Source organism: Myotis myotis, unplaced genomic scaffold (assembly GCF_014108235.1).
Source record: "Myotis myotis isolate mMyoMyo1 unplaced genomic scaffold, mMyoMyo1.p scaffold_m19_p_2, whole genome shotgun sequence".
Taxonomy (NCBI): Eukaryota; Metazoa; Chordata; class Mammalia; order Chiroptera; family Vespertilionidae; genus Myotis; species Myotis myotis.
Window position 1 is genome coordinate 17,219,116 of NW_023416324.1, and position 23,118 is coordinate 17,242,233.

The following is a 23,118-nucleotide window of genomic DNA, read 5'->3' on the forward strand; positions in this document are numbered from 1 at the left end:
AACGAAAGTCTAGATTTCAGCTTCTGCATTAGATGCTAATATGATGATACATATGGCTTGGAGATATGAAACATTTTTCAACTTGATCAGGCTTCTCAAGAATATGGTTTGATTGACTCTTAGGTTGCATTGTTCCTGTGTCTAGTAATGAGTTGGGTATTTAGGAATGGCAAAGTAACTAACTCCTTTAAGTATGAGAGTATGTTATACAGGAAAGACCAAAATAATACAAAGTGCTTGGTACAGGGCAAGGGACATCGAAATTACTTCTCAGATTAACAGACTTTTAGAATCATGACCCAAATAAGGCTGGAACTGCTTAAGCTGCTTAATTCTTCCTTTGACTACCTCATGAGCTAAGATTATTAGTTTATATTAGTATTAATATTAATATTTTTGAGGCCTCTTAAAAATCATTGTTGATTCTCAGAGTTTACTATATTCCCCATTTATTCCTAATCTTCTTGCTTTTGTATGTGTTCATTCATTTGTAGAATATAAATGGCATTCGCACAGAGGAGGCGGCTGCCGTGACAAAGGGGCCATCTACCAACCCTGACTCTGAATGGGAGGGCCCCGAGCATTCAGTAATTCCTAGTAAGAGCCAAATGACTACCCCCGCGGAGTCTCCACAAAGCTTTGACTGTGGCTCCCTCTCCATAAGCAGCAAGGAAACAGAAGAGAAGGAGCAGGGGGCTGCTGGCCATCTTGATATTAAGGAAATGCCAGGAGGCCCAAGTGGGGAATGTATAGGAGTGGAGGAACAGGCCAGTGCCTTAAAGCTCTCAGTATCACCAGCTTCCTCTCAGCTGCAACTTGGTGAAAAAAAGGCAGAGAGTAGTGAAGAACATGTTACACCAGGAGAGCCACTTGGAAAGCAAAATGGATCATTTGCTGACTCTTGTGTGGGTAACCAGTTCCCCACCCTCATTCGAAGTTTCCAGGTAGTAACTGATTTAATGATGCAGGTCTAATGACTCACTTTGGGAGAGGGCCAGAATCTGTTCTGTAGAGGAGGTGGAGGTGGTGGTGGTGGTGGTGGTGGTGGTGATGGTGGTGATGGTGATGGTAATGAGGGTAGTAGTCTGTCTGCTTTTCTCAAAATCACAGAATAAAATTGAAGCCCTTGACGACTATAAAGAAATTTAGTCAGGGGAATTAACTCCATGAAATGCTTTCTCCCTTGATGATTTAACAAGACTTTTGAGGGTGAACTCCATCTGTTTGCCTTTATGAAGCTGGTGTGTGTTTCTCTTTTCCTTGCTCAAGTGTGGGCGATGTAAAGAGATGAATTTCTGAGACTTACATGATGAGGAACCTACAGTGTTCTGATACCATGCTCAAAAAACTCAAATACTCCTAATTAGAAGGCGTAACTGATTTTATTATGAGATTTCAGGCTCCCAAAATTTATTTATGTATTGCAGCCACACTGTACAGCCCACTACTCCCACTGACCCCACTCACAGGGGCTTCCATGATCATAGGCACTAATCTTCTATGCTAAGGTGGGTGGCCACATAACTGTATCACAGTCAAATGGTAGTTGTAGGGTGATTTATAGTCTTGGGGAAGGTGAACTGATGGACAAGAAGCCTTTGATATTCCACTAATGTTAATTCTTCTGAAATTCTGATATTAATCACCAGGTGGTGGTAAAAGTGATTATTTTCTTTCCCGTTTTCCAAATATTGTTTCTTCTCAATTACTCCAAAGTGGATGTCTGACATTGATTTGAAAGAAATTAATGAATTTCAGGGTAATGCATTTCAATGCCACTGCTGTTTCATGTACCACTTGAACTTATTGGAGAAAATGTGGCTGGGTTTTTTTAATGGTACGGTCACAAGGACAACAAAAGTGACTGCTATTTGGCAGATAGTTTTATTTTCAAATTCTGAAGGTCAGTCTGAAGTGTTTTATATCACCAGCCATAATTGTCTGATCTTATAACTTTCCATTAAGCATATGAAAGTTATTGCAGTAATGCTGTTCTTTAATATCCCTCATGATTTGACACCTTGTCAGCACTACTTTGGAGTAGTGTCCAAGTCTTGGGCAGAGATTGAGCTAGGCTTTTGCTTGATTAGAGCTGTCACTTTGATCAGATCAATGTCAGAAGATTAATTCCCCACAGCCTTCAGAAGATTCTGGTAACTGTGTCTTTACTGCTTCACAGCCTCCTCTGGTGAAGACTCAGACCGTCACCATCTCAGACACGGCCAATGCCGCGAAAAGCGAGATCCCAACCAAAGACGTCCCTATTGTCCACACCGAGACCAAGACCATCACCTACGAGGCCGCTCAGGTAGGACGCGGTTTATGTCTCAGGGGCAAAGGCTGAGTAAACACAGTAAATAGCCTTTGTTCACATGGTTTCTAATTATTTACTCCAATTAACACTAGGCTTTTCTGGGGCCATTCTTTTTAGTAGAGATCACTGATCTAAGAATGAACCGACATACTTTATAAAATCAAAATTGTCTTGGATCTGATTGCTGATATCCACCCTGTTCACTTAGTGAAGGGAGTCTAGTGTAGTGGTTAAGGACATGAGTTTGCCCTGACCGGTTTGGCTCACTGGATAGAGTGTTGGGCTGAGGACTGAAGGGTCCCAGGTTTGATTCCGGTCAAGGGCATGTACCTTGGTTGCAGACACCTTCCCAGTAGGGGGTGTGCAGGAGGCAGCTGATTGATGCTCCTCTCTCGTAGATGTTTCTGACTCTCTATCCCTCTCCCTTCCTCTCTATAAAAATCATTAAAATATATTTTTTTTAAAAAAAGAACATGAGCTTTGGGTCAAACAAACCTGAGTTCAGGTCCTGGCTTCTCCACTTGTTAACTTAAGCAAATAACAGAATATCTCTGAGCCTTGCTGCCCTGCCCATCCCCTCCTCTAGTCCACATGATGTTAGTGCCTGTATCTACTTCATGATTTTGTTAGGAAGATTTTATAAAACATTGTACTGCATGGAATTGACTTGAGCACCATGCCTGAAAGCAGAAATTAGTAACAGCTATAATAATTATAATCTATTAGTGCAATTAAATTAAATTTAACATCACATAAGAATTTAAGTATTTAAAATTCCATTTATGTCCTACTTTTAATAAACTTTCTCTTTTATTATTGGCAATTTGAATGAGCTAGGGTTGCTTATATTGAATTATTTTTCTTTTCTTTTTTTAATTCACAGGAGCCAACAGTAAGAAACCCTCTATAAACCAAGCTGTTAATTCATTCATTTATGTATTGCAGCCACACTGTATAGTCCACCACTCCCACTGACCCCACTCACAGGGGCTTCCATGATCGTAGGCAATAAATATTTCTCTTTCAAAAAAATTTTAAAATTTATTGATTTTTTGGCCAAAACCGGTTTGGCTCAGTGGATAGAGCATCGGCTTGCAGACTGAGAGGTCCCGGGTTCAATTCCGGTCAAGGGCATGTACCTGGGTTGCGGGCATATCCCCAGTGGGAGATGTGCAGGAGGCAGCTGATCGATGTTTCTCTCTCATCGATGTTTCTGACTCTCTATCTCTCTCCCTTCCTCTCTGTAAAAAATCAATAAAATATATTAAGAAAAAAAAATTTATTGATTTTTTGGGGAGAGAGAGAGAGAGAGAGACAGAGACAGAGACAGAGACAGAGACAGGTTGTCATTTCACTTATTTATGCATTCATTGCTTGTTTCTTTTTTTATTTTTTATTTTATTGATTTCAGAGAGAGAGAAACATTGATCAACTGCCTCCCACACGCATCCCAACCGAGACTGAACCTAAAATCTGGGCATGTGCCCTGACTAGGAATCAAACTGGCAACCTTTCCCTGCACAGGACAATGCTCAACCAACTGAGCCACTCCAGCCAGCGCTAAATATTTCTTGAGCATTTATTTATTAGGCCAAAGCAGTGTACAGGTAAACACTGGCCATATCCTCCGGAACTCACATTTGATCAGGAGAGACAGACAATAAAACAACAAATAAATATATAAATTTCAGACAGTAATATGTGCTATAAAGAAACTAAAATAGTTAAACAATCTGAGTTAACATGAAAGGTTGCTACTTTGGGGCTGGAGTAGTCATTCGGGAAACCCTCTCTGAGGAGGTGACATTTTGGCCAAGGCCTACAGGATGACTAGCTGGATCACTCATTGCAAGATCTGGGGGAGGACTAAGTGAAACGACGTCTGTAAAGTGCTTAGTGCTTTCACAGACATGTAATGTTAGAACGCGTCCCCCTTCTCTTTCTTGTGGTCTAGAGCGTGGAATTTGAGTTTGGTAAATAATGAGAGGTCGCTTGAAGTTTTTTAATAGTGGTGATAAAGTGGCATAATGAAAGCAACAATTTTGGAAGATGATTCCTAAAGCTGTGTGCTGCATATGTTGAAGTAGGGGAGCGCCTGGAGACAGGAATATGACGAAAGCAGGTGTGGGGAGATGCTGGTGAGGAACTGAAGTGTAGCCTGAGGACATGTGAAAGAGAGAGAGAATGAATAGGTAGGACTTGGCAGTGAAGGGGACTAAAAGGAAGGAATAGGAAAGGACTTTAAGATTGTGCACACAATTAGCCAGAGGATGTAGGAAAGAATTACTTGCTTATGGGAGGGAGCCCTTTACGTTGTCACTACCATGGAAACAACCTAAAGGTCCATCAGTGGGAAACAGGTTAAATAAATTATGGTACATTCAATGAAGGTGAGTCTAGGCAGCTATTTTTAGAAGCTTCTGATGGGAATAGACTATGTGATAAACTGATACATGAAAAAGCACAGTGCAAAAACGGTGTGAATAATCTGTAGAAAAACGTACCTTGTACATAAGCACCAGATACTTTTTGGCTATTATAATTATTTATTTGTTACAAGTATTTCTACTTCTATTTTTACTTTATTGCCAGCCAAGTAAGCCCAGGAATCTTTTTGTTATTCTTCTACAATTCTACATGTTGGGAAACAGGGTGAGAGGAGATAGGGAGCCAGAATAGGGTTTTACTGTTTGTGTATATGTGCATGTGTGTGTGCATGAGGTCAAATTTACATCCAGTGAAATGCACAGATTTTAAGTGTTGCATTTGATTGGCTTTGATAAACATATACCTGTGTAACCAAGACATATTTGGGATATAGAACATTTCCATCACTCCTTTCTTTATAACTTTTCTAGTCAGTCCCTACCCCTCTAGCAACTATTCTGATTTCTTTTCTTTTTTTTAATATATTTTATTGATTTTATACAGAGAGGAAGGGAGAAAGATAGAGAGTTAGAAACATCGATGGGAGAGAAACATCGATCAGCCGCCTCCTGCACATCTCCTACTGGGGATGTGCCCGCAACCCAGGTACATGCCCTTGAGCAGAATCGAACCTGGGACCCTTCAGTCCGCAGGCCGACGCTCTATCCACTGAGCCAAACCGGTTTCGGCAACTATTCTGATTTCTATCATCATAGCTTAGTTGTTCTTGGACTTCAAATAAATAGAGTATGAAATAGTACACTTTTGTGTCTGAACATGTTTTTCAGACTCATCCATGTCATATGAATCCATAGTTCACTGTTTTTTATTGTTGAATAGCATTCCATTGGGTGAATATACCACAATTTGTTTATCCTTTTATTTGTTGATGGACATTTGAGTTGATTCCAGTTTGGGGCAAATTTGAATAAAGCTGCTATAAACCTTTGTGTGCAAGTCTTTCTGTGGACATATGTTTTCACTTATCTTGGGTAAACACCTCAGAGTGGAATTGCCGGGTCACAGGATAAATGGATGTTTACCTTTATAAGCAACTGTCAGAGCCACAGTACCGTTGTGAGGAAACATTGGTAAGAGGATCAAAGAAAAGAAGCCTGATGTGGGAAGAGTATAAGTTGGAAATCCTAACCATGTCTCCTCTGTCTTCCACCTCCTTCAGAGACAGAAACGGAGGAGTAAGGAGTTCAAGGGAAGGTAGAAAAAAAGTCACAGGTTTAGTAGAGGAGGAGCTCTTTAAAAAGGTTTACCCACCCTGGCCGGCGTGGCTCAGGTGTTGGTTGGGCATCAGTATGTGCACCGAGCAATTGCCAGATCAATTCCGGGCCAGGGCAAATGCCCAGGATATGGCTTGATTCCTAGTCTGGGCGTGTGCGCAGAAGGAAGCCAATCAATGTTTCTGTCTCCCTCCCTCCCTCCCCACCTCCCTTCCTTCCTCTCTTCTTTCTCCCTCCCTTCCTCCCTTTCTTCTTCCCTCCCTCCCTCTCCCTCTCCCTTCCTCTCGCTCTAAAAATCAATTTAAAAAATAAAAAGGTTTAGCTCTCCTGGCATGCAAATTTATATTCATATAACAACTTATAAAATTATTTCTGTAATCTCTTTTGACCTTCAAAACAATGCTCTGGTGGAAACAGGGCACTTACTACAGTATTACCTGTTACAAATGGGAAAACTAAAACTCAGAGGAGTCAGACTAGCTTGCTCAGTTATTTGAACTGGGACCCAAACCTCAGTCTTCAAACAAGAAGTTTCGTGCTTTTAGTCTCATTTCAAATGCTTATTAACTATAGAACTGTGACCAATTACTTTACCTCTCTGGACCTCAGTTTTCTTAACTATATACAGTGAGTATATAATAGGACCTACTTAAGTGTAATTGAGATAACAGTTGCATTATGTGCTTGGCACATAGTAGGAGTGCAGTAAATATTAGTTAAGCCTGAAGCTAAGGTAGATAAGAGGGTCTGGGCTAAAGAAAGTATCAGCAAACTAGCCAGTAATATACCCAGTATGATACTGCTATATGTGTGAGACTTAGGTGACATGACCATGTTCCTTCTCTTTGTCTTGTCTAAATTCCTACTTGGAAGGGAACCCAGCTAGGAATTCTTCTCCTTCCTCCACCTGATCCCCCACCCCATATCTCAATAAAATGTAGTCCTTAATAAAATGTAGTCCTACTCATAAAAAGGTTGGAGGCCTCTGCTTATAATACAGATGACTTGTATAAAGTGGCAAAGAAAGATAGCGGCCTAACACATGTTTGCTTCAGGATTTTTTGTGAAAATAATTGCTATTCTCTAAATTCCTTTCTGAGACAATGTGCAATGCCAGTACCAGGTATTTTAGATCATTATCATCTGAAAAGCATGTTGCTCTAGGCAGCCTCCATCTTCCTGGTCTTGTTTGTTTCCATAATGATTGTGGGTTAATCAGCCGGTCTGAGTCTAAAGGCCCTAACTTTTCATCAAGTTGAGTTTGGCCCCTACCAACCATCCCATCCCTCTTCCTTTTTGCTAATGTCCTTTCTCAGCCTGGTCATAAAATGTTTGTCTTTCTCATAATGTGGTGAGCTCCAGAGAAACAAGAAGTAGCCCAGCCCTGTTCTCCATATAGATGAACTGTATTTTGAATACTTTTTTTTTTTTAAATGTAGAGGGGGGGAGAAGGAGAGAAATATCGATGTGTTGTCCCACTTATTTATGCATTCATCGGTTACTTCTTGTATGTGCCCTGACTAGAGATTGAACCTACAAACTTGGCATATTGGGACGATGCTCTAACCAACTGAGCTACCCAGCCAGGGCCTGAATACTTTTAAATCCCTCCTATAATAAGGAGGATCCATTTCAATAACAGAGTTGTTATCAGAAATGTCTTTGAGATAGTGTCTATATCTCCTTACACGTTGCCTTAAATGGACATTTCCTACCTCATTGTTCTAGTCTCCCATCTCTATCTTCAAAGAAGATAGCCTGAGGTTCCCTGGCCTTTCCCGGGCCTTTCTGGAAAGCTCTCCCTAGGATTCAGAACCCACCCATGCCTCAGCAACCAGGGGCTGCCCCTTTCCGTTCTGGGTGCTGTGTATAAAGAGCTCCAGATCTGTAGAGAGGACAACTGCCACTCACTAGTTTTGAGTTTGTGGGCAAGTCATTCCCTCTGTGAGCCTGAGTTTTCTTACCTGGGAGTATAGGCCTCGGCCCGGCCCTTTGAATTGCTTCATAGTGCTGTGTGAGCATCAGAGAGATGTGACAGTGCGTAGTTATTGTGACTCTTGTTGAACCTACGGCTACACCCGGCCTCCTCTTTCTGATCTACCCTTATTACTGACCCAGTGCTATGGGAAACTGGGCCCCTCCAACTTTTTTAGAGGGAGCCATGTTGCCAGGGTATTTTTTAAAATTTGATTTATTAAGAGATCACTGTAAAGGAATCGGGGGGTTTGATTTAGAATGGACAGCTAAAGAGCAAAACTGCATCCTGCATTTGCCCACCAGGCTTCCTTTGAGGCATAATGACGGGTTGTGCTTCCTTCCCCTCTGTAGACTGATGAGAGCAATGGGGACTTGGACCCAGGAGTCTTGCTGACAGCTCAGACCATCACCTCTGAGACCACCAGCAGCACCACCACAACTCAGATTACCAAGGTAACAGACCAGCCAGTGCTTCCTGCTGGAATCCAGTGGTGCAGCAAGCTCACTGCCTCTCTGCAGGAACGACCCTGGTCCATAAACCAGGGTTTTCTACTCCATCCCCTTTGAGCCAAATTATGCCAAGTGTCCAGGTGGAAGGACCTGCTGCTTCCCCAGGAATAAACCTGGAGAGACCCTGAGAGTACCCCTGCCTACTTAGTCTCATAAGTCACATGTGGTTGTTCTTTTCACATCCGTCTGTCTCTCCGATTAGTGAGTCTCTTATCTGGTGGTGGAGGTAAGTTTAAAAAGTCAGTTTAAGGGCAAGTTTGGTGCTCGCTTCGGCAGCACATATACTAAAATTGGAACGATAAGGGCAAGTTTGTTGGTATTATAATGCAAACATATTTTCCAAGCCAAGAAATCAGAACTCGGGGTCCAACAAGGAGTTTTTATGTCATGTCCAGGATCAGGGCCATGGGAACTAGAGTTTGGATGCTGAAATAATGGAATTATCACAGTAGTGCTTATGGGGGCAAGAGGGACAACCTATCTAACATTGGGACTGCTCTCGGGAAGTCAGGGACAAGCCATGTTTGCTGTAGCACTGGAAGAAAATGCATGTTCTTATAAGCAGGAAATCTAGATTTCTGACCAAGCTCCCCCATCAACACACGGATGACTGGAAGCCAGTTACTTAGCATACCTAGACCTTGGTTTTCTTCATGTGTCAAGTCGGGAAACCAGGCCACGCTGAGGGGATTATTTGAGGCCCTTTTGACATCAATAATATGAAAATGCTTTAAAGTAAAGAACCCACTTTCAAGTTGTGTGAGGCTTTTGGTCAGTCTTCTGATTTTTTTTCCCCTCCTGAAAATAGTCAAATAAAATATACAGTAATGAAGGAACAAAATAGACCTATTTTGTTTACTCACTGAATTTCTGTGGTATTTATGAGAAAGAAAAGGGGGAAAATAAACAACTAGAGAATTCTGACTTTCGGTTTCACTTATTGAAGATTTTAGCAACCCAAGGGGATAGAGGTGTGTTCATTTAGCAGGTTCAGCCAAGATTTTGGACAAGTAGGTGAGAAGCTATCCTATCCAGAACCTAGCAGCAGATTAAAATTTAGAGTGGAACTTTCAGAATAATCTCTTGCTGTTTCTTTTTCTTTCTTTCTCATATGACCCCCTCCCTTTGGTTTCAGACGGTCAAAGGTGGGATATCAGAGACCCGGATTGAGAAGAGAATTGTGATCACAGGAGATGCCGATATTGACCATGACCAGGTGGGAATGCTGAGGAGACCCTGGGCATGGGAGGGGTCCTGGGCAGGAAGACTGGTGGATGCAAAAGACACCTCTGCCAGCTTCACCTCCAAAGAGCCCCCTCAGCTACTGTCGCTCTTATGCAAGAAGGAAGACAGAGGGAATCAGATCACAGAGGCTGTGGGTGCGGGCCGTAGACTGGGGAAGCAAGGAGGTGTAATAGGAAGAAATGGACTTCAGACTCCAAACAGCTGAGTTTAAATCCTAGTTCTTAGCAAATCCTAGCTCTCAGCTCCCTAGGCCTCCGCTTCCTCATCTGTACGATGGGCATTTTCCTCCCAAGGCTGTAAGACTGAAGAGAGACACAGCATGTGGCACAAGGTGGGCTCCAAGTAACTGGCGCTGTTGTTACGTGGGGATGTCGGGCCCTAAGCCTCTGCTAGGGACAGCAGGTGATAGCGAAGCCAAAGGAAGGCATGACCTCTACCCTCGGCTGTCTAGCTGAGGAGACAACTAGGGGGACATAGACTGGGCTTGATTTCTGCCCTAGATCTATCACTGACTCACTGTGTGGCCTCGGGCGAATCACTTTAACTCTGATTTTTTTTTCCCTCTCCTAAAAGAGTACGTTGATCTAGATAATTTCTGGGCCTTTCTGAGAGCTAAATTCTATGTTTTTATGTTAATTAGGTGCTAATTGTGTGCTACAAGCAATTAGCAAATAATAAGGTCAGGATTAATGTTCCTGATTCTCTGCCAGTGAGGTTAGAACTAATGCCGCAGAGAAGAGGGGGTGGAAGACACTGCCTGCAGATGCTTCTGGAATCATTGACAGGAGCGCCGGAGCAGTGACGCTGTGGCCTCTGTGCTGATATGCTGAGTGCCTTAAAAAAAAAAAAAAAAAGAAATGAAAACTTGAGCTGAGTGCCGGCTGTTCCCTTGGTAGCAGGCTTGAGACTTACAGCTAAGAATGCTGGGCTCAGGGTCCCAGCAGCAAGGCTGCTCACCCAAGTGAGAGGCCTTGCAGCCTGTCTGCCCCAGCTCAGTGGATCCTGCTGCATCACCAGCCTGCACCCCTCCTCAGTCTCATGTGATCTGGGCCCCCACTCTGTGCTCGCTCAGTCTGTGCCGGACAGCAAGAGCGGCGGGCGGAGAAAGTGCGTGGGGCTCAGGGTGGGATAGACCTGGGTTGAGTCCTGACTCCATAGCTCACGGGGTGCATGCCCTTGCGCAGATGATTTTACTTCTCTGAGATGTGGTTCCCTTTCTATAGAATAAAGATAATCGGAGGTTTCTTCAGGGCTGTTGTGACACAGGGACAAGCACACTTGATAGCTCAGAGAGAGGCTCCGGGTCCGCGGTTCTCTAGGTCCTGAGGGCTACGTGAAAGGAGGTGCGGTGGCCCCTGGATGGGTTGCGGGAGCACTTTAAGGAGGACTATTCAGGAGAAGTTGTGTGATGCAGGCTTTCATAGAGAGGCAGGTGAAGGCCGGAGTAACCGGAGAGGGCGTGGGCTGGGCCTTGAAGCATGAGCAGATGAGTTGAGCAAAAAGAGGTCAAGGAGGGTGAGGATTAACCAAAACAAAGATCAAAAGAGGATTTCCCTTCTTCCCCTGTTGCTCCATCTTAGAGATGGTTCTTTTAAAAGTATATTTATTGACTTTTAGGGGATGGGGGGGGAGAGAGGGAGAGAGAGAGAGAAACATCAATGTGAGAGAGAAACACCAATTGCCTGCCTCCCACAAGCCCCCTACTAGGGATCACGCCTGCAACCCCGGACATGTGCTCTGACTGGGAATAAAACTGGCAACCTTTTGGTGCCCTAATGGTGCTCATCCAACTGAGCTACACCAGCCAAGGCTTAGAGACGGTTCTTTTTTTAAAAAATATATATTTTCTTATTGATTTTTAGACAGAGAAGAAGGGAGAGGGAGAGAGAGAGAAAAAAACATCAATGCATGAGAGAAATGTCAATCGGCTGCCTCCTGCACACCCCCTGCTGGGGACTGAGCCCACAACCCGGGCATGTGCCCTGACCAGGAATCAAACCCGAGACCTCTTGGTTCATGGGTCGACGGTCAACCACTGAGCTACACCAGCCAGGCTTAGAGATGGTTCTTAAGAGCTGGGTCAACAGTCAGCTGGTCAAATCTAGCTAGAGTCCTTTTTAATGGGGGAGGGGGGCACTTCTCTGAGAATTGGTGTGCCACCAGACTCCAAAGGCTAAAGTCTCAGAGACTTGCAGCCCAAGGAGAGTAGTGGCTTCATTGCTCTTCTTTCCCGTTGCCCCCTCTAGCTTCCCTGAAATGATCAAACCCCTTCAGATGCTAAGACAGCCCCCCCCCCCATCTGATAAACCATGTGGTAAAGAGGAAAGCCCAATGGACTTGAGTTAAAACGCCTGTTGCGTTACTAGCTGTGAAACGTTTAGCACTTTAACCACTGAACCTCAGTTCCTTGTTTATAAAAGGGAAATAATGATTCCGCCCTCGTGCACCGGGTTGTTGTGAAGATTAACTACATAATAATAAGTAATGTGGTTAGGCTAGTACATGGCATGGAATTCGGCTCTCCTGCTCCTCCTTTCTTCTCCCTACTTTAGCCAAAGCCACCTCTTCCTTTTGGTAGTACGCATCTTCCTTTTCCTCTCCTATTCTGAGCTTCCCAGGCACCGTTTGCTGAACACAGATTTTGCTTTGTTCTTTAGACTCACTTCTGAGTGGATCCTCCCAGACCCACCCAGCAGGTGCAGCCTTCACCCCTGAAGTCCCTCTCTGATTCCTTAAAGATGCTCTCACCCTCCCTGTCTCTGTGCCTTTATCCAGGAGCCTCCCTATGCAGGATAGAGTGGAGACGGTCATCATTAGCTTGGCTTAGCCTGAATGCTGCCTTGGTGCTGCAGACAGGATTGAATTTGCCAGGAAAATGCTGTCCTGTGACCTTACCTCACTGGCCAAGCTGCTTCCTGCCTGATGGGTGCCCTTTCTGTCCTCCTCAGGTCCTGGTGCAGGCCATCAAGGAGGCAAAGGAGCAGCACCCGGACATGTCAGTAACCAAGGTGGTCGTCCATCAGGAGACTGAAATCTCTGAGGAATGAGCTCAGGTAGGGGCTATTCCTGCTGTAGTGGAGGGTGCTCCCTCTCCAGCCTCAGAGAGCACTGGCCAGGAACCCTGGCCACTCTGGGAACCATCCCCCCAGAGGCGTCCACCCTGGAGCTGGGTACAGTGAAGGCAGAGGAGAGGTTGACGAGGGCAACATAGGAGGTTATTAAGTATTTGGCTCCAACTAAAGCAGCCAGGTCTCCTGTGTCCTCCCGCCCTTAGTGCCTGCAGTGCTGGTTGGAGGCGATAACCCAAATGTGGAAGCAAACCCCACCCACCTCCTGAATCTTCATGCAGTCCCTGCTGCTCCACCTTGCGCACCTCCCCTTCTCCTCTCTGCTCTCACAGAGAAGAGCCAGAGAACAAAACCAAGAAAGACAGGGCCAGGCTGCCTGGAGACGGAGGGGCTGGGGGACAGGGAGAAATGACTGAAGTTCTCGCAGTAGACTAGAGAGTTGGCAGCAGGGGAGCTGCTGTTTGAGAGACAGGGATCCAGATAAATTCATGCCTAAAAGTGACTTACAAATGATTGGAAGATGCTATCCATCACCCGTCAGGACTGGGTCCTGTAAAACCGCGCAGGCCTTGGTTATTACTTGTGGCCACAAGAACTTGGTGATGGGACTGGGTGAGTCTCCTTGCAGGATTTACCAACTTTGCTTTTCTTTCCTCTAGGAATCACTTACCCCCGACCCCCTGCCCGTCTCCCATCCAAGAGAAAGCCAGAGGAACGACAAAGAAGCTAACTGCAATAGTCAGACTTCAGACTTCCAAGGTTCTAAGCCACCAGAAAATTAATTTCACTTTCTATTTGGAGTTTATACCAACAGAGTCTTTTAGACATCACTGACCTTTTGAATACCTTTTTCTATATTGTGATACTAGAACTGTTCAACTTTTCACTCTACGAACTGTTTTTAAAGAGCTTTTTGGTTTTTTATGGGGTGGTTTGTAACCCCTTCAGCCCAGCCTCTTCCCATTGATTTCCAACCCAGATGCTGACAGGGCCCACAGAATTCTTCTGGAAGCCTCCAAAGACTGTCCCCGCTGTGTTGGGGCCAAAGCCAGCTGCATGGGGCTGCCCTGCTCTCCCCTAGTTTTATACCCTTTGGGTGACAGTTGAAACTTTAAAAAACCAGCCCTTTCTCAGAGCCAATGATGTGACTTTACAGGAATGTCGGGCAGGGTGCTGCCCCGATCCACAGACCCAGCAGAGTCCCTGTCCCTTTGCGGAGGGTGGTTTGGGGGAGGCAGAGACCTCTGCCAAGAATGTGGCATTGCTTTTCCTTCCTCCCTCCTGTTCTTTCTTTTTGGAGATTCTTTAGATCAAAGATATAAGAAGTTGCTCAGCTCTATCTGATACTGTGAATGTTTTAACAGATCGTGGCCTTCACCTTCCTGCCCTCCGACCCTTTTTACCTCACCAGAAGCGCTGGCTCTGCTAGGTACTCCCCCACCTCCCATCTCAGGAGAGCAAAACTCACAGGAAAATAGGCACTTTGGGCCAAAAGCACTAATGGCACATTTTTAGTGGTGATTTGGGCAAAGAAAATGAATGAGGTTTTTGAAAGGTTTTCTAGTTCTGGGAATGTGCACTGCACACAGGGGGATGAGGGGTTCACCTCGTTCAGGTCCCGCTAAGAAGCATTTCCAGGTGACCACCCCGACCATGTGGCAGCTCTCAGAGCACAGGACCACGCGTCAGGGGGCCTACCCTTCCCTCAGCTCTGTCACCAGCTCAGCACTTCTCCTTGCTGCTCCCTGTCTGTAAACTGGAGCAGATCTGTAACGCCCTTCCCGCACCAGGAAGTCACACTGGGGACAAGCTAGCATGAGGGATGTCCTTCCAGGCCTCTTCCCCCTCCTCCCTCTCTGCTGACAGATCCTGAGGTTTGGCAATAGTCAGACTTTTTCTTCCTGCAGTTGTGTGTGCGTGTGTGTGTGTGTGCATGAAGAAAAGCAGACTCTGTCCAGGTAGGAAATGAAGAGGAGAGGGACTTGGCAGTTTTCCTAGTGACTCAGACACATCACAGTAACAACTCTCGCTGCAATTTTATTTTTATTTCACTTGAGAAATAAAGACTTCCTCCAAGCCACCCGAGGTCTCTGCCACCCACCCACCCACCACTCCGGACCTGCATTTATAAGCGGAGGGCCCACAGAGCCTGGCTGTCAGGGCGTCTTCAACACCTTTCCCAGACCTCCCCCCCAACCCCCGTTTTGCAGCAGGGCAGCGGAGGGTGACGGGACAGCAGTCATCTCAGAGACGAGCCACGGCTGTGGCCTTACCGACCCCCAGGAATGCTCATGGGAACTGTCTACCGGGATCTCAGCCCCAGGCTGGTGGTTTTACAAATCTCTCTCAAATGTATTATTTTGGTGACAAAAATGAAGGAGCTTTGTAAAATTTTAAAAAATTATGAATCATATCAAGTAGTTGTTTACATTTGACAAAATAGGAACTATGGCAGCAGAATCAAATTGGCAAAATCCTTAGATTAAATAGGCAATAATTAAGTCTGCTGTTTTGGCCTTTTGTAGTAAGAGAAGTGGCTGTAGTGTTTAGACAAGTGTTTGGTCTTGCTTCTTGTACTGCATTTTTCAATAAACTTCAAAAAAAAAAAAAAAGGACTGAATCTGTGAGGATTGATCAACTTTCAAAGTTATCTTCCCCTCTTGCTAAAAAGAAAGTTACCCACATTGGCCAAAACGCAGCTTCAATATCGTATAAAAAGGTCTCTGAGAATTGGCAAATGCCTTTGGCCAACAGGAGGGAGATTTTGCAGCATAGACCAGGACAAGGAGAGAAGGGGGCTCCCAGACCTGCTTGGGAGGGGCCAGGCCCTCAGCAGGAGGCATTGGCAGTCTGTAGCCCTAGGAGGATATACCCTGCATGGCTGAGGGAAGAAAGGGATTGAGGTGGTGAGAGTTAAAGGCTCAGTCCCCATCCCAGATGGCAGTGAAGGGTCACAACTGTACCCCATTGCCCATCTTCCTGGAGGCCCAAACCCCATCACCAGTGCCACCTTGGAGGGAGCCTGTCCCAACCTGTAACATCTCAACCTACCTTCCAAGTCTTAGGGGTTCTTGCCCACCATTGGGTTTTGCCAAGACACCAGGTGCATCTCCCAATCACCCTGGCCTGGCCTTCCAGCCTCCTCAGGTACCTGTTCAGGGCTAAGGCCACTTCGGAGGCTAAAGGAATTCCTGAGGCCGAGTCATGCTGATCTCCAGAGTTCACATGAAAACACTTTCCAGCTTATTGAACCCTGTGCAGTTGGCATTTCTCTGCCGACGTGCAAGTCAGGATGCCTTAGCAGCTGCTGGGCCAAAGCATCCATTCCCCAGTCTGGGATGTGACAAGCATCTACTAGACGTTGGGACTCCTGGTCCTATGACGATGGTCCATGCTGCAGCCTCGTAGCAGGCTGCCCAGCTCCTCAAACCGGAGCCCCGAAGTCCCCTCCTCCTCCCAACTTGGTATAACCCTCCAGGCTGAGGCGGTCCAGCCGGGGCCAGCTTCGGTGAGCACAGTCCCGAGCTGCCGGGGCCCCAAGCAGGAGCTCTCCGAGGCCCAGATCCAGAGACTTGGAGTGTTCGATGCCGGACCCCGAGGGCTGCACGGTGATAATCACATGGCCAGTCTGGGTCCGTGGACCCCAAGGTGGGGGCAGCCCCGGGCCCTTCAGTGGGTAACTGCTGAGCAGGGCAGGCAACCCCAAGCGAGGATTAGCAGGTTCTGAACGCAGACTCCGCACGGAGGGGACCGGGGAGGTGCCCCGGCGCGGGGACAGGTCCCAACTCTCTGGTTCCACACAGCCGATGGCTCCGGGAGTCCTGGGGCCGGGGCTGGGCAGGAGGGCGCAGTCCCAGCCGGGGCCGTCGGGGGGCCGGAGTGCCTGAGCCCGCAGCACCCCCTGGCGAAGCCGTTTCGTCTCCAAGTCGCGGTTCTCGTAGAGCAGGGTGTTGGCGCAGATGAACACGAACAGGCCGACGCCCATGACCACCGGCCCGAGGAGCCGCATCCGCTCGTGTGGGCCGTGCGCCCGGCTGGCACCGCGACCCTCGCGTCGCAGCTCGCTCACGGGGGGCGCACTGGCATTGGCAGCTCGCGGCCCCGGGGCCCCGGCGCGGTGCGGCCAGTAGCCGGCCACTGCGATGCCCATGCCCACCAGGACCACGAGCGCCCCCAGCGCCGCGAACGCCCCCGACGGCGAGCGCAGCCGCAGCCGCGCCCGCACCCGCAGAGGCTCGGGAGGGGAGCGCGGGCGCCGGCGGCGGCCCAGGCGGCGGCCCAGGCGCGACACGCGGCCCTCGGGGCTCCTCCGCACCTCCCCGCGGTCTCCGGGGCTCCCGGCCGTCATCTCGCCGTCGTCTGGGCGCTCTGTGGAGAGAAGCGGGAGGCAGGGCTGAACCGACGGGCCTAGGGTCGGGGACACAGATCCGGGAGGGAAGGTCGGGCCGCCTCGCCAAGGATCTCGCTTGGAAATCCCTGGCGGCCGCCCCCGGGTTCTCCCGGGCTGCCAGGCGGGGAGCCGCCCCCACTCCGGTTTTCCGCAGCGGAGCTCGGAGCCAGGGCCGCGCGGCAGAAGCCCGACTTGGCCGAGCCTGCGGGCGAGCGGAGGGAGGGGCGCCGGCTGTTCCTTGGCGCATCCTCGGCTGCGGGGCTCTGGCCGCCCGCCGACCCCTCTTCGCCGGCCCGCGGGTCCCGGGCCTCGGGAGGTGTGGGAGCCCCGGCAGCGGCGTCTCCAGTGTAAGTCCGGCCCGGGCCGACCTCACCCCCGCACGTGGCTGCACCGTGGTAAAGGGGGGCGGGGGGGTACCGCCCGGTCCGCTGGAGCGGCTCGCGGGCCCCCTTCCCCACACTGCGCTTCACGTACCGCAGCGTAGGAAGGAGGGGGTGTCGCTGACTCCAGCCTCCCGCCCGCCCCCTCCTTCATGGAGCTGCAGCAGGAGAGACTTGAGCAAGACTCGGGAGCCCGCTCTGACCTCGACCAGCGCAGACGTGGCCCAGGATTCCTTTCAATTCCGCGCAGAAGAGGCCGCCCCGCCCCCAGCAGCCAGGCTGCGGCGGGCAGGAGGCCGGGGCTGCGGGGCCGCACTCCGCCTGGTCCGGGACTCCCTCCTGGCGCTCCCCTCGGCCCGGACAAGGCTGTTCCCAGGTTGCAGCGTTTCCAACTCGGGCTCCTCCGGATGAATCATCCCCCTTTCCCGCCGCCTGGCCTCCTTTCCGGCCTCCTCCGCCCGAGGCCTCCGTGGCCCGCGTCCCGGCCGGTGCAGCACCGCCCCGGCGCCTCGGGCCACCCCCGGGTCCGGGCCGCCAGCTGAAGCCCCTCCCGGCTGCTGGTCCAGCCCGGCCTGGGGGCTGGATCCGGGCTGGGGCTGGGGCAGGAGCAACCGGCTGCGTGTGGTACGGCCCCCACGGAAGGGAGGGTGCGGGGAGAAACGGGGCCCCCGGGACCGCAGGAGAGGACGGTTAGGACCTCGCGGGCCAGTGGTGCGTCCTCACATCCCGAATCTGGTTCCTAAGCAGCTTCAGCGCTGGAACCCGCCCCAAGGCCCCAGGGAGGAGGCCTTGCTCCCCTACCCACTCCCCAGCCGCACCCCGAAGCTCGAAGCAGGACGCCCATCCCTGCCCGCGAGAGGAGAGCTGAAGTCCAGGGCCCAGCACGGGCAGCAGCATCCGCGCGTCCACCGCCGGGTTTTCACAGATGGCAACTGCGGCCGAGAGGGGCCTGCCCGGGTCACACCGCCCAAGGCGGGGGCTCCACCGGGCCCGGGCCCAGCTCAGGGCCGGACACCTCGCGGTGCAGCAACGGAGCGTCCCGGCAGGAGGCGAGGCCCGGTACCCGCTTGTGCAGGAGTGGGAGGCCCTCTCCCAGCCCCGGTCAGAGCGAGCCCCAGTCCCAACTCGGGGAGATCACCTCCGAGCCCCCGCGGAGGACGGGAGATGGGGACACGCTCCGAGACCCCAGGCTCGGGGGTGTGGGTCGGCGCTGGGAGCTCAGAGCGGCCAAAACTTGGTCGTCCGGCCCGAAGGTCCCGGTCTCGGGAAGTTCTCGGACTCCCGCCTCCGCCTCGTCCCCACTTCGGCCGGAGGAGGAGGACCGGCTCCAACACCCTCCCGGGCCTTTCCGGGGCGAGGAGCCCAGCAAAAAGTTGGGGAAAGTGGGGGACAAACCCCGGACCCTAGTTCTGCTCACCTGGCGCCGCCGCGCCCGGGTGGGTCCGGGTCCGAGTCCGCGCGCCGCGGCTCCAGGCACTGCCGCCGCCTCCAGCGAATCTGGGCCGCGGGTCCCGCCCCCGCCCCGCCCCGCGCCGCCCGGCCCCGCCCCTCGGGAGCCCGGGGACCGTCCGGCCCGCGCCCGCCAGGCCCCGCCGCGGGGAGGACGCACGCGCGCAGGTCTGGGCGCAGGTGAGCCCGGTGGCCGCTCGCGGAGGCCGAGGGGGCGCCCTCTTCCCACGCGGGGAGGCGGAGCGCGGGGCTGGGAGCCGCCGCCCGGCCCGCAGGCTGAGCTCCGTGCGGCGGGACTCGCGGGCCGCCCCCTCCGCGCCGCCCAGAGCCCCTCGGTCCAGGCGCCGGGAGAGGACCTGCGGGGGCGGCTGAGCGCTCGAGGACGCCCAGCGCCCCGGGGGGCTGCCTGGAGGCGGCGGCCCGAGGTCCTGCTTCGCCGGGCTTTCCTCTCCCTGGGCCTCACCGTCTTCACCTGTAAAATGGGCGTATGGTGTCTGCTTCGCATCCTCCCGCGGGGCGCAGCCCGGATCCCCCTGCGGCGCTCACGGCGAGGGGGCGGGTGATTGGGGTGACCCCGGCCGCCAGAGCTGAGGGAACCGAATGGGTGTCGCGGGTCCTGCTCTGCCTCCCTAACAGCCTAGAAGATGCGTCCAGTCTGGGGTGGGGGTGCTTGTCCCGAAGCCGGAGGGGGGCCCCGCGCCCCGCCCGCCCCAGAGGCGAGAATGTGGAGCGGAGCGCGGGGGTCGGCCGGCCGCCCAGTTTCCATGATGCGGGGGGCGGGCCCGGAGGAGGGGAGTGCGGGAGGCCGGCCAGGTTCCGCGCCGGCCCGTCGCTCCCGCAGCCCCCGGGCCCCTCGGGAGGAATTTCCGGCCTGGGATTGATTAGGACACGCCCCGCCCCGGCGCGGAGACCCCCCGGCCCCGGGGGGGGGAGCTAATGAGACCCGGCTGCGCGCCCGGGGGGAGGGGAGCGGCAGGAAGTCGCCGGCCTGGGCCCCCCGCCCCCTCGCGTGGCCGAGCGGGGTCCCGAAGCCACCGGCAGAGCTCGGCCTCGAACCCGGCTCCGGCCCTCTGCCGATGGAGCGGCCTGGGGGCCGCATCGCCGCCCCCTCTCCCAGCCCCGGCCCGGCATCTTCCGGAGCCACCGCGGCCGCCCTGGGAGCCGAGCCTCCTCGGGTACCGACCCGGAGCAGAGCGGCGTCCGGAGGAGGCCAAAGCGGGGGGCCGGGGCTGCACCCCTGCGAGCCGAGAGCCCGGGACGGAACGCCCTCCGCTCTGCGTCCGGACCTTCCTCCCGCCACCTCCCGCCTCCTGCACCTCCTTCCTGGAGACCCGCACCCCGCACTTCACCTCCCCGCACACCTCCCGCCCTCACAGGCGCCTTCCCCCCGCCCTGTCACTGCTCTTCCCGGGGACCCGCCCCTGGACTGTCCGGCGTCCTTGTCCTTGGCCTCGGCCTCCACCTGCCCTGGTGTCTGCCACTTGCTTTTCCTGCTGCTCCTCCCAGCTCCCCTTCCCCGGCCCCCCGTGTCGGGGCTCCCCCAGCCGGGCCACCAGCCCAGCCTTCCTGTCAGCCAGACCTCAGGGGAGCCTCCCGGGGATCCTGGCCCGTTCCGGCTCCTCCCATGCCCCCTGCGAAGAGCCTCACCGCCCCGCCCCCCAAGACCACTGCACGGGTCGGTCACCTTAGGCCCCTGGTCTCCCCCTTCCATTGAGTTCACCACGGCCCTGGACCCTGCTCTTCTGATATGGAATTAGCACCTTCCCCCTGTGCCCGGGCCCTGTCCTGCCCACCGGCCATGCAGAGGGCACCACGCAGCTCTGCACTGAATGCGAACCACCCCTCACCCTGCTTACAACCCCAATGCTTCCCATTGCGCCCAAATCTCCACAGACCAGCCCCTGCCCTCTCACACTCCCCTGCCTGGGGGTCTGGACTGTTTCCACCCCCAAATCTTCTGCACTCCAGCCTCCCCTGGTCGTCCCTCGGCTCCTACTCACCCTCAGACTTGCCCTGTCCCCCAGACCAGGTCAGCCCCTCCTCCACCCTGTTCTGCACCCTCACATGAGCCTTCTCTGAGCAGCACTGCGCGCTGGCAAACAGGCCAGTGTTTGGGAACTGAGTCTGCTTCCCGTCTGTGCCCTCCCCCTCCCCCATCTGTCCTGCTCACCCCTGGAGCCCTGTGCCCAGCACAGTGCCTGCCCACAACGCCCTAGACTGGCCTGTGTCTCCCCCAAGCGCCACACCCTTTCCTAATCTCCACCCACGGGCCCCACTCAGACAGCAGGAGAGAAGACTCAGCTCTCTGTGTCTCCGTAAAAAAGCGGGGGGAAGGGGGGGGGGTGGAGTTAATACCTCCCAGTGTTGTTTTGAAGATTAGATAAGAACACGCATGTCAGCATCTGGCACGAAGTGAATGCCCACCAAACAGCTGCTCCATCCTCTGCCCGGGGTTCCTGGCACAGAGCACAGGTTCTGGGACTGGGGGAGCCTCCCTGGGGTCATTTTGGGGGGTGGGGGAGAGAGGCGTCCCCTGTCCTAGATATAACCTCTTTAAATTCTCTTGCGAGTTCTAGGAAGTCAGTGTTAGGCCTAGTTTACAGATGAGGAAACTGGCTCAGAGAGGCCACCCAACTGCCCCACAGACACCCAGCCAGCAGCCTGCCCTCTGTCCACGGGGCCTGCTGGGCGGGCACTGGCGACCTCACTGTTGGGACACGGACTTCCTCCTGGTCTGTTCTGGCCTCTGTGTGAGCCGGACTCTTTCACTTTTGAGGAGGGGTCTGTCTGTCTCGCCCTCAGGGACCCAGGGGGCCAGCATTTCTGCCCAGGCTTCTCTGTGAAGACAGGAACTGGACACAGTGACCCTTAGGTGCCTGCCCGCCTGAGGCTCCGTGTCCTCTCCAGAAGCCACCGTGGGAGGGGGCAGCTGTCACATCCTGCCTGTCGCTGCACTAACCCGGGCCACAGAGAGCAGGGCCTGGAAAGCCCTCTTCTCTCCTCTCTGCTTCAGTAGCCGCCATGCTGGCCGAGGCCAGGCTGCCCGGCTCTCCTGCTGGAGCCAAGGGCTCCTAAAGCCGCCTTGTCTGGGGGCTGCCCTGGCAACGCTCCTGAGCCGGTGTAGCTCCCCCCCCCATCCCCCAAGAGACACCTCGACTGAGAACCCCGACGGTCGCTGGTTCAGAAGGGAGAGCCTAGCTCCGAGGCCCAGTTTTGTGTTGTTTTGTAATGTATTGGTTTTTTAGGGAGAGAAACAGCCACTTGTTCCACAAAGCAGACATCTCTGTGCCCTGACCAGAGATCAAACTCCCAGCCTTGGTGTATTGGGGGTGCGTGCTAACCAATGAGCTCCCCAGCCAGGGCTCCAAGGCCCAGTTGTGACTCTGCTGCCCAGCCATCCCCTGGGTGCCGTGGGCGTCACGGCGCTCCCTCACAGCTCCCGCCTCTCGGTTCGTCCCCCACGAGAAGGACTGGGGTGCTGATTCAGTAGGTGACTGGCAGGTAGGATCCAGAAGCCCAGCTCCAATGCTCCACGCTATAGGGGCAGAAGCCAGTGCCCCGCTAGTGACATTCCCACCGGGTGTCAGGGTCAGAAGAGTTCCCCACAGTCACAAGGTCCCATCCAAGGCTCAGGCCCTCAGGGGATTCTGGGATGTGAACCCCCAGTCCATCTCCCACTCCATGGAAGCTCTGAGCTGGGCCACTGGGCTTCTCTCCTGGTGTCGGGGCCATTGGCAAAGCCCTGAGGGAGAATGAGTCCCATCTCCATTGCTCTCCTAAGCCCGGAAGAGAGAAGGAGGCCGAGACTGGGTGACACGGGGAAAGTCAAGGGGGTGAGACCCTCCTGGGGAACAGGGCAAAGCCAGCCTCCTGCCCTAATCCCTAGGCTGAGGGACAACAGTAGGAATGTCACCTTCTGGCCAAACTGTCGGCTACCCAGGCCCTTTATACCCGCCGTTACCTTCCTAAGTGCAAGGCCACTCTGAGCGTGAGGGGCCACTGTCACCTGTGTCACATGTGCCTGTGGGCACTGTCTGTCCATCTACCTATCAGTCACCTGCAGAGAGCAAGTCTCAGGCTCTCGGAGCACATGGTCCAGCTTCTCACAACCCTAGACTGGTCC

At 52.5% G+C, this 23,118-nt stretch overlaps 2 protein-coding genes across 27 annotated transcripts in view; one reads left to right on the plus strand and one right to left on the minus strand.

Moving 5' to 3' along the window:
- EPB41 (erythrocyte membrane protein band 4.1) overlaps window positions 1-15,388 on the plus strand; it is a 166,447-nt gene extending 151,059 nt beyond the window's left edge. For 10 of the 24 annotated variants that reach the window (XM_036348073.1, XM_036348077.1, XM_036348074.1 and 7 more), the window contains 5 exons: window positions 2,180-2,308; window positions 8,305-8,406; window positions 9,599-9,679; window positions 12,657-12,761; window positions 13,436-15,388. In XM_036348073.1, the coding sequence (XP_036203966.1) occupies window positions 2,180-2,308; window positions 8,305-8,406; window positions 9,599-9,679; window positions 12,657-12,755 (411 nt within the window). In that variant the 3' untranslated portion in view covers window positions 12,756-12,761; window positions 13,436-15,388. Of the gene's footprint in view, window positions 1-494; window positions 945-2,179; window positions 2,309-8,304; window positions 8,407-9,598; window positions 9,680-12,656; window positions 12,762-13,435 lie in introns of those variants that run through there. The other 14 variants (XM_036348079.1, XM_036348068.1, XM_036348067.1 and 11 more) reach the window with 5 other exon arrangements.
- On the minus strand, window positions 14,801-19,060 carry TMEM200B (transmembrane protein 200B). Of its 3 annotated transcripts, none has more exons than XM_036348107.1 (2): window positions 18,964-19,060; window positions 14,801-17,144 (listed from the first exon to the last, which is right to left on the minus strand). In XM_036348107.1, exon 2 carries the CDS (start codon window positions 17,122-17,124, stop codon window positions 16,201-16,203), a length of 924 nt encoding a protein of 307 aa, XP_036204000.1. In that variant the 5' UTR covers window positions 17,125-17,144; window positions 18,964-19,060; the 3' UTR covers window positions 14,801-16,200. The 3 variants fall into 3 exon arrangements, with proteins under 3 accessions (XP_036204000.1, XP_036204002.1, XP_036204001.1); XM_036348109.1 differs by lacking the exon at window positions 18,964-19,060 and adding an exon at window positions 17,750-18,947; XM_036348108.1 differs by lacking the exon at window positions 18,964-19,060 and adding an exon at window positions 17,641-18,947.
- Between the last annotated feature and the right edge of the window lie 4,058 nt (window positions 19,061-23,118).

Coding starts and splice junctions, on each gene's coding strand:
- TMEM200B (XM_036348107.1), bottom strand. CDS start 17,124: ATGACGGCCGGGAGCCCCGGAGACCGCGGGGAGGTGCGGAGGAGCCCC.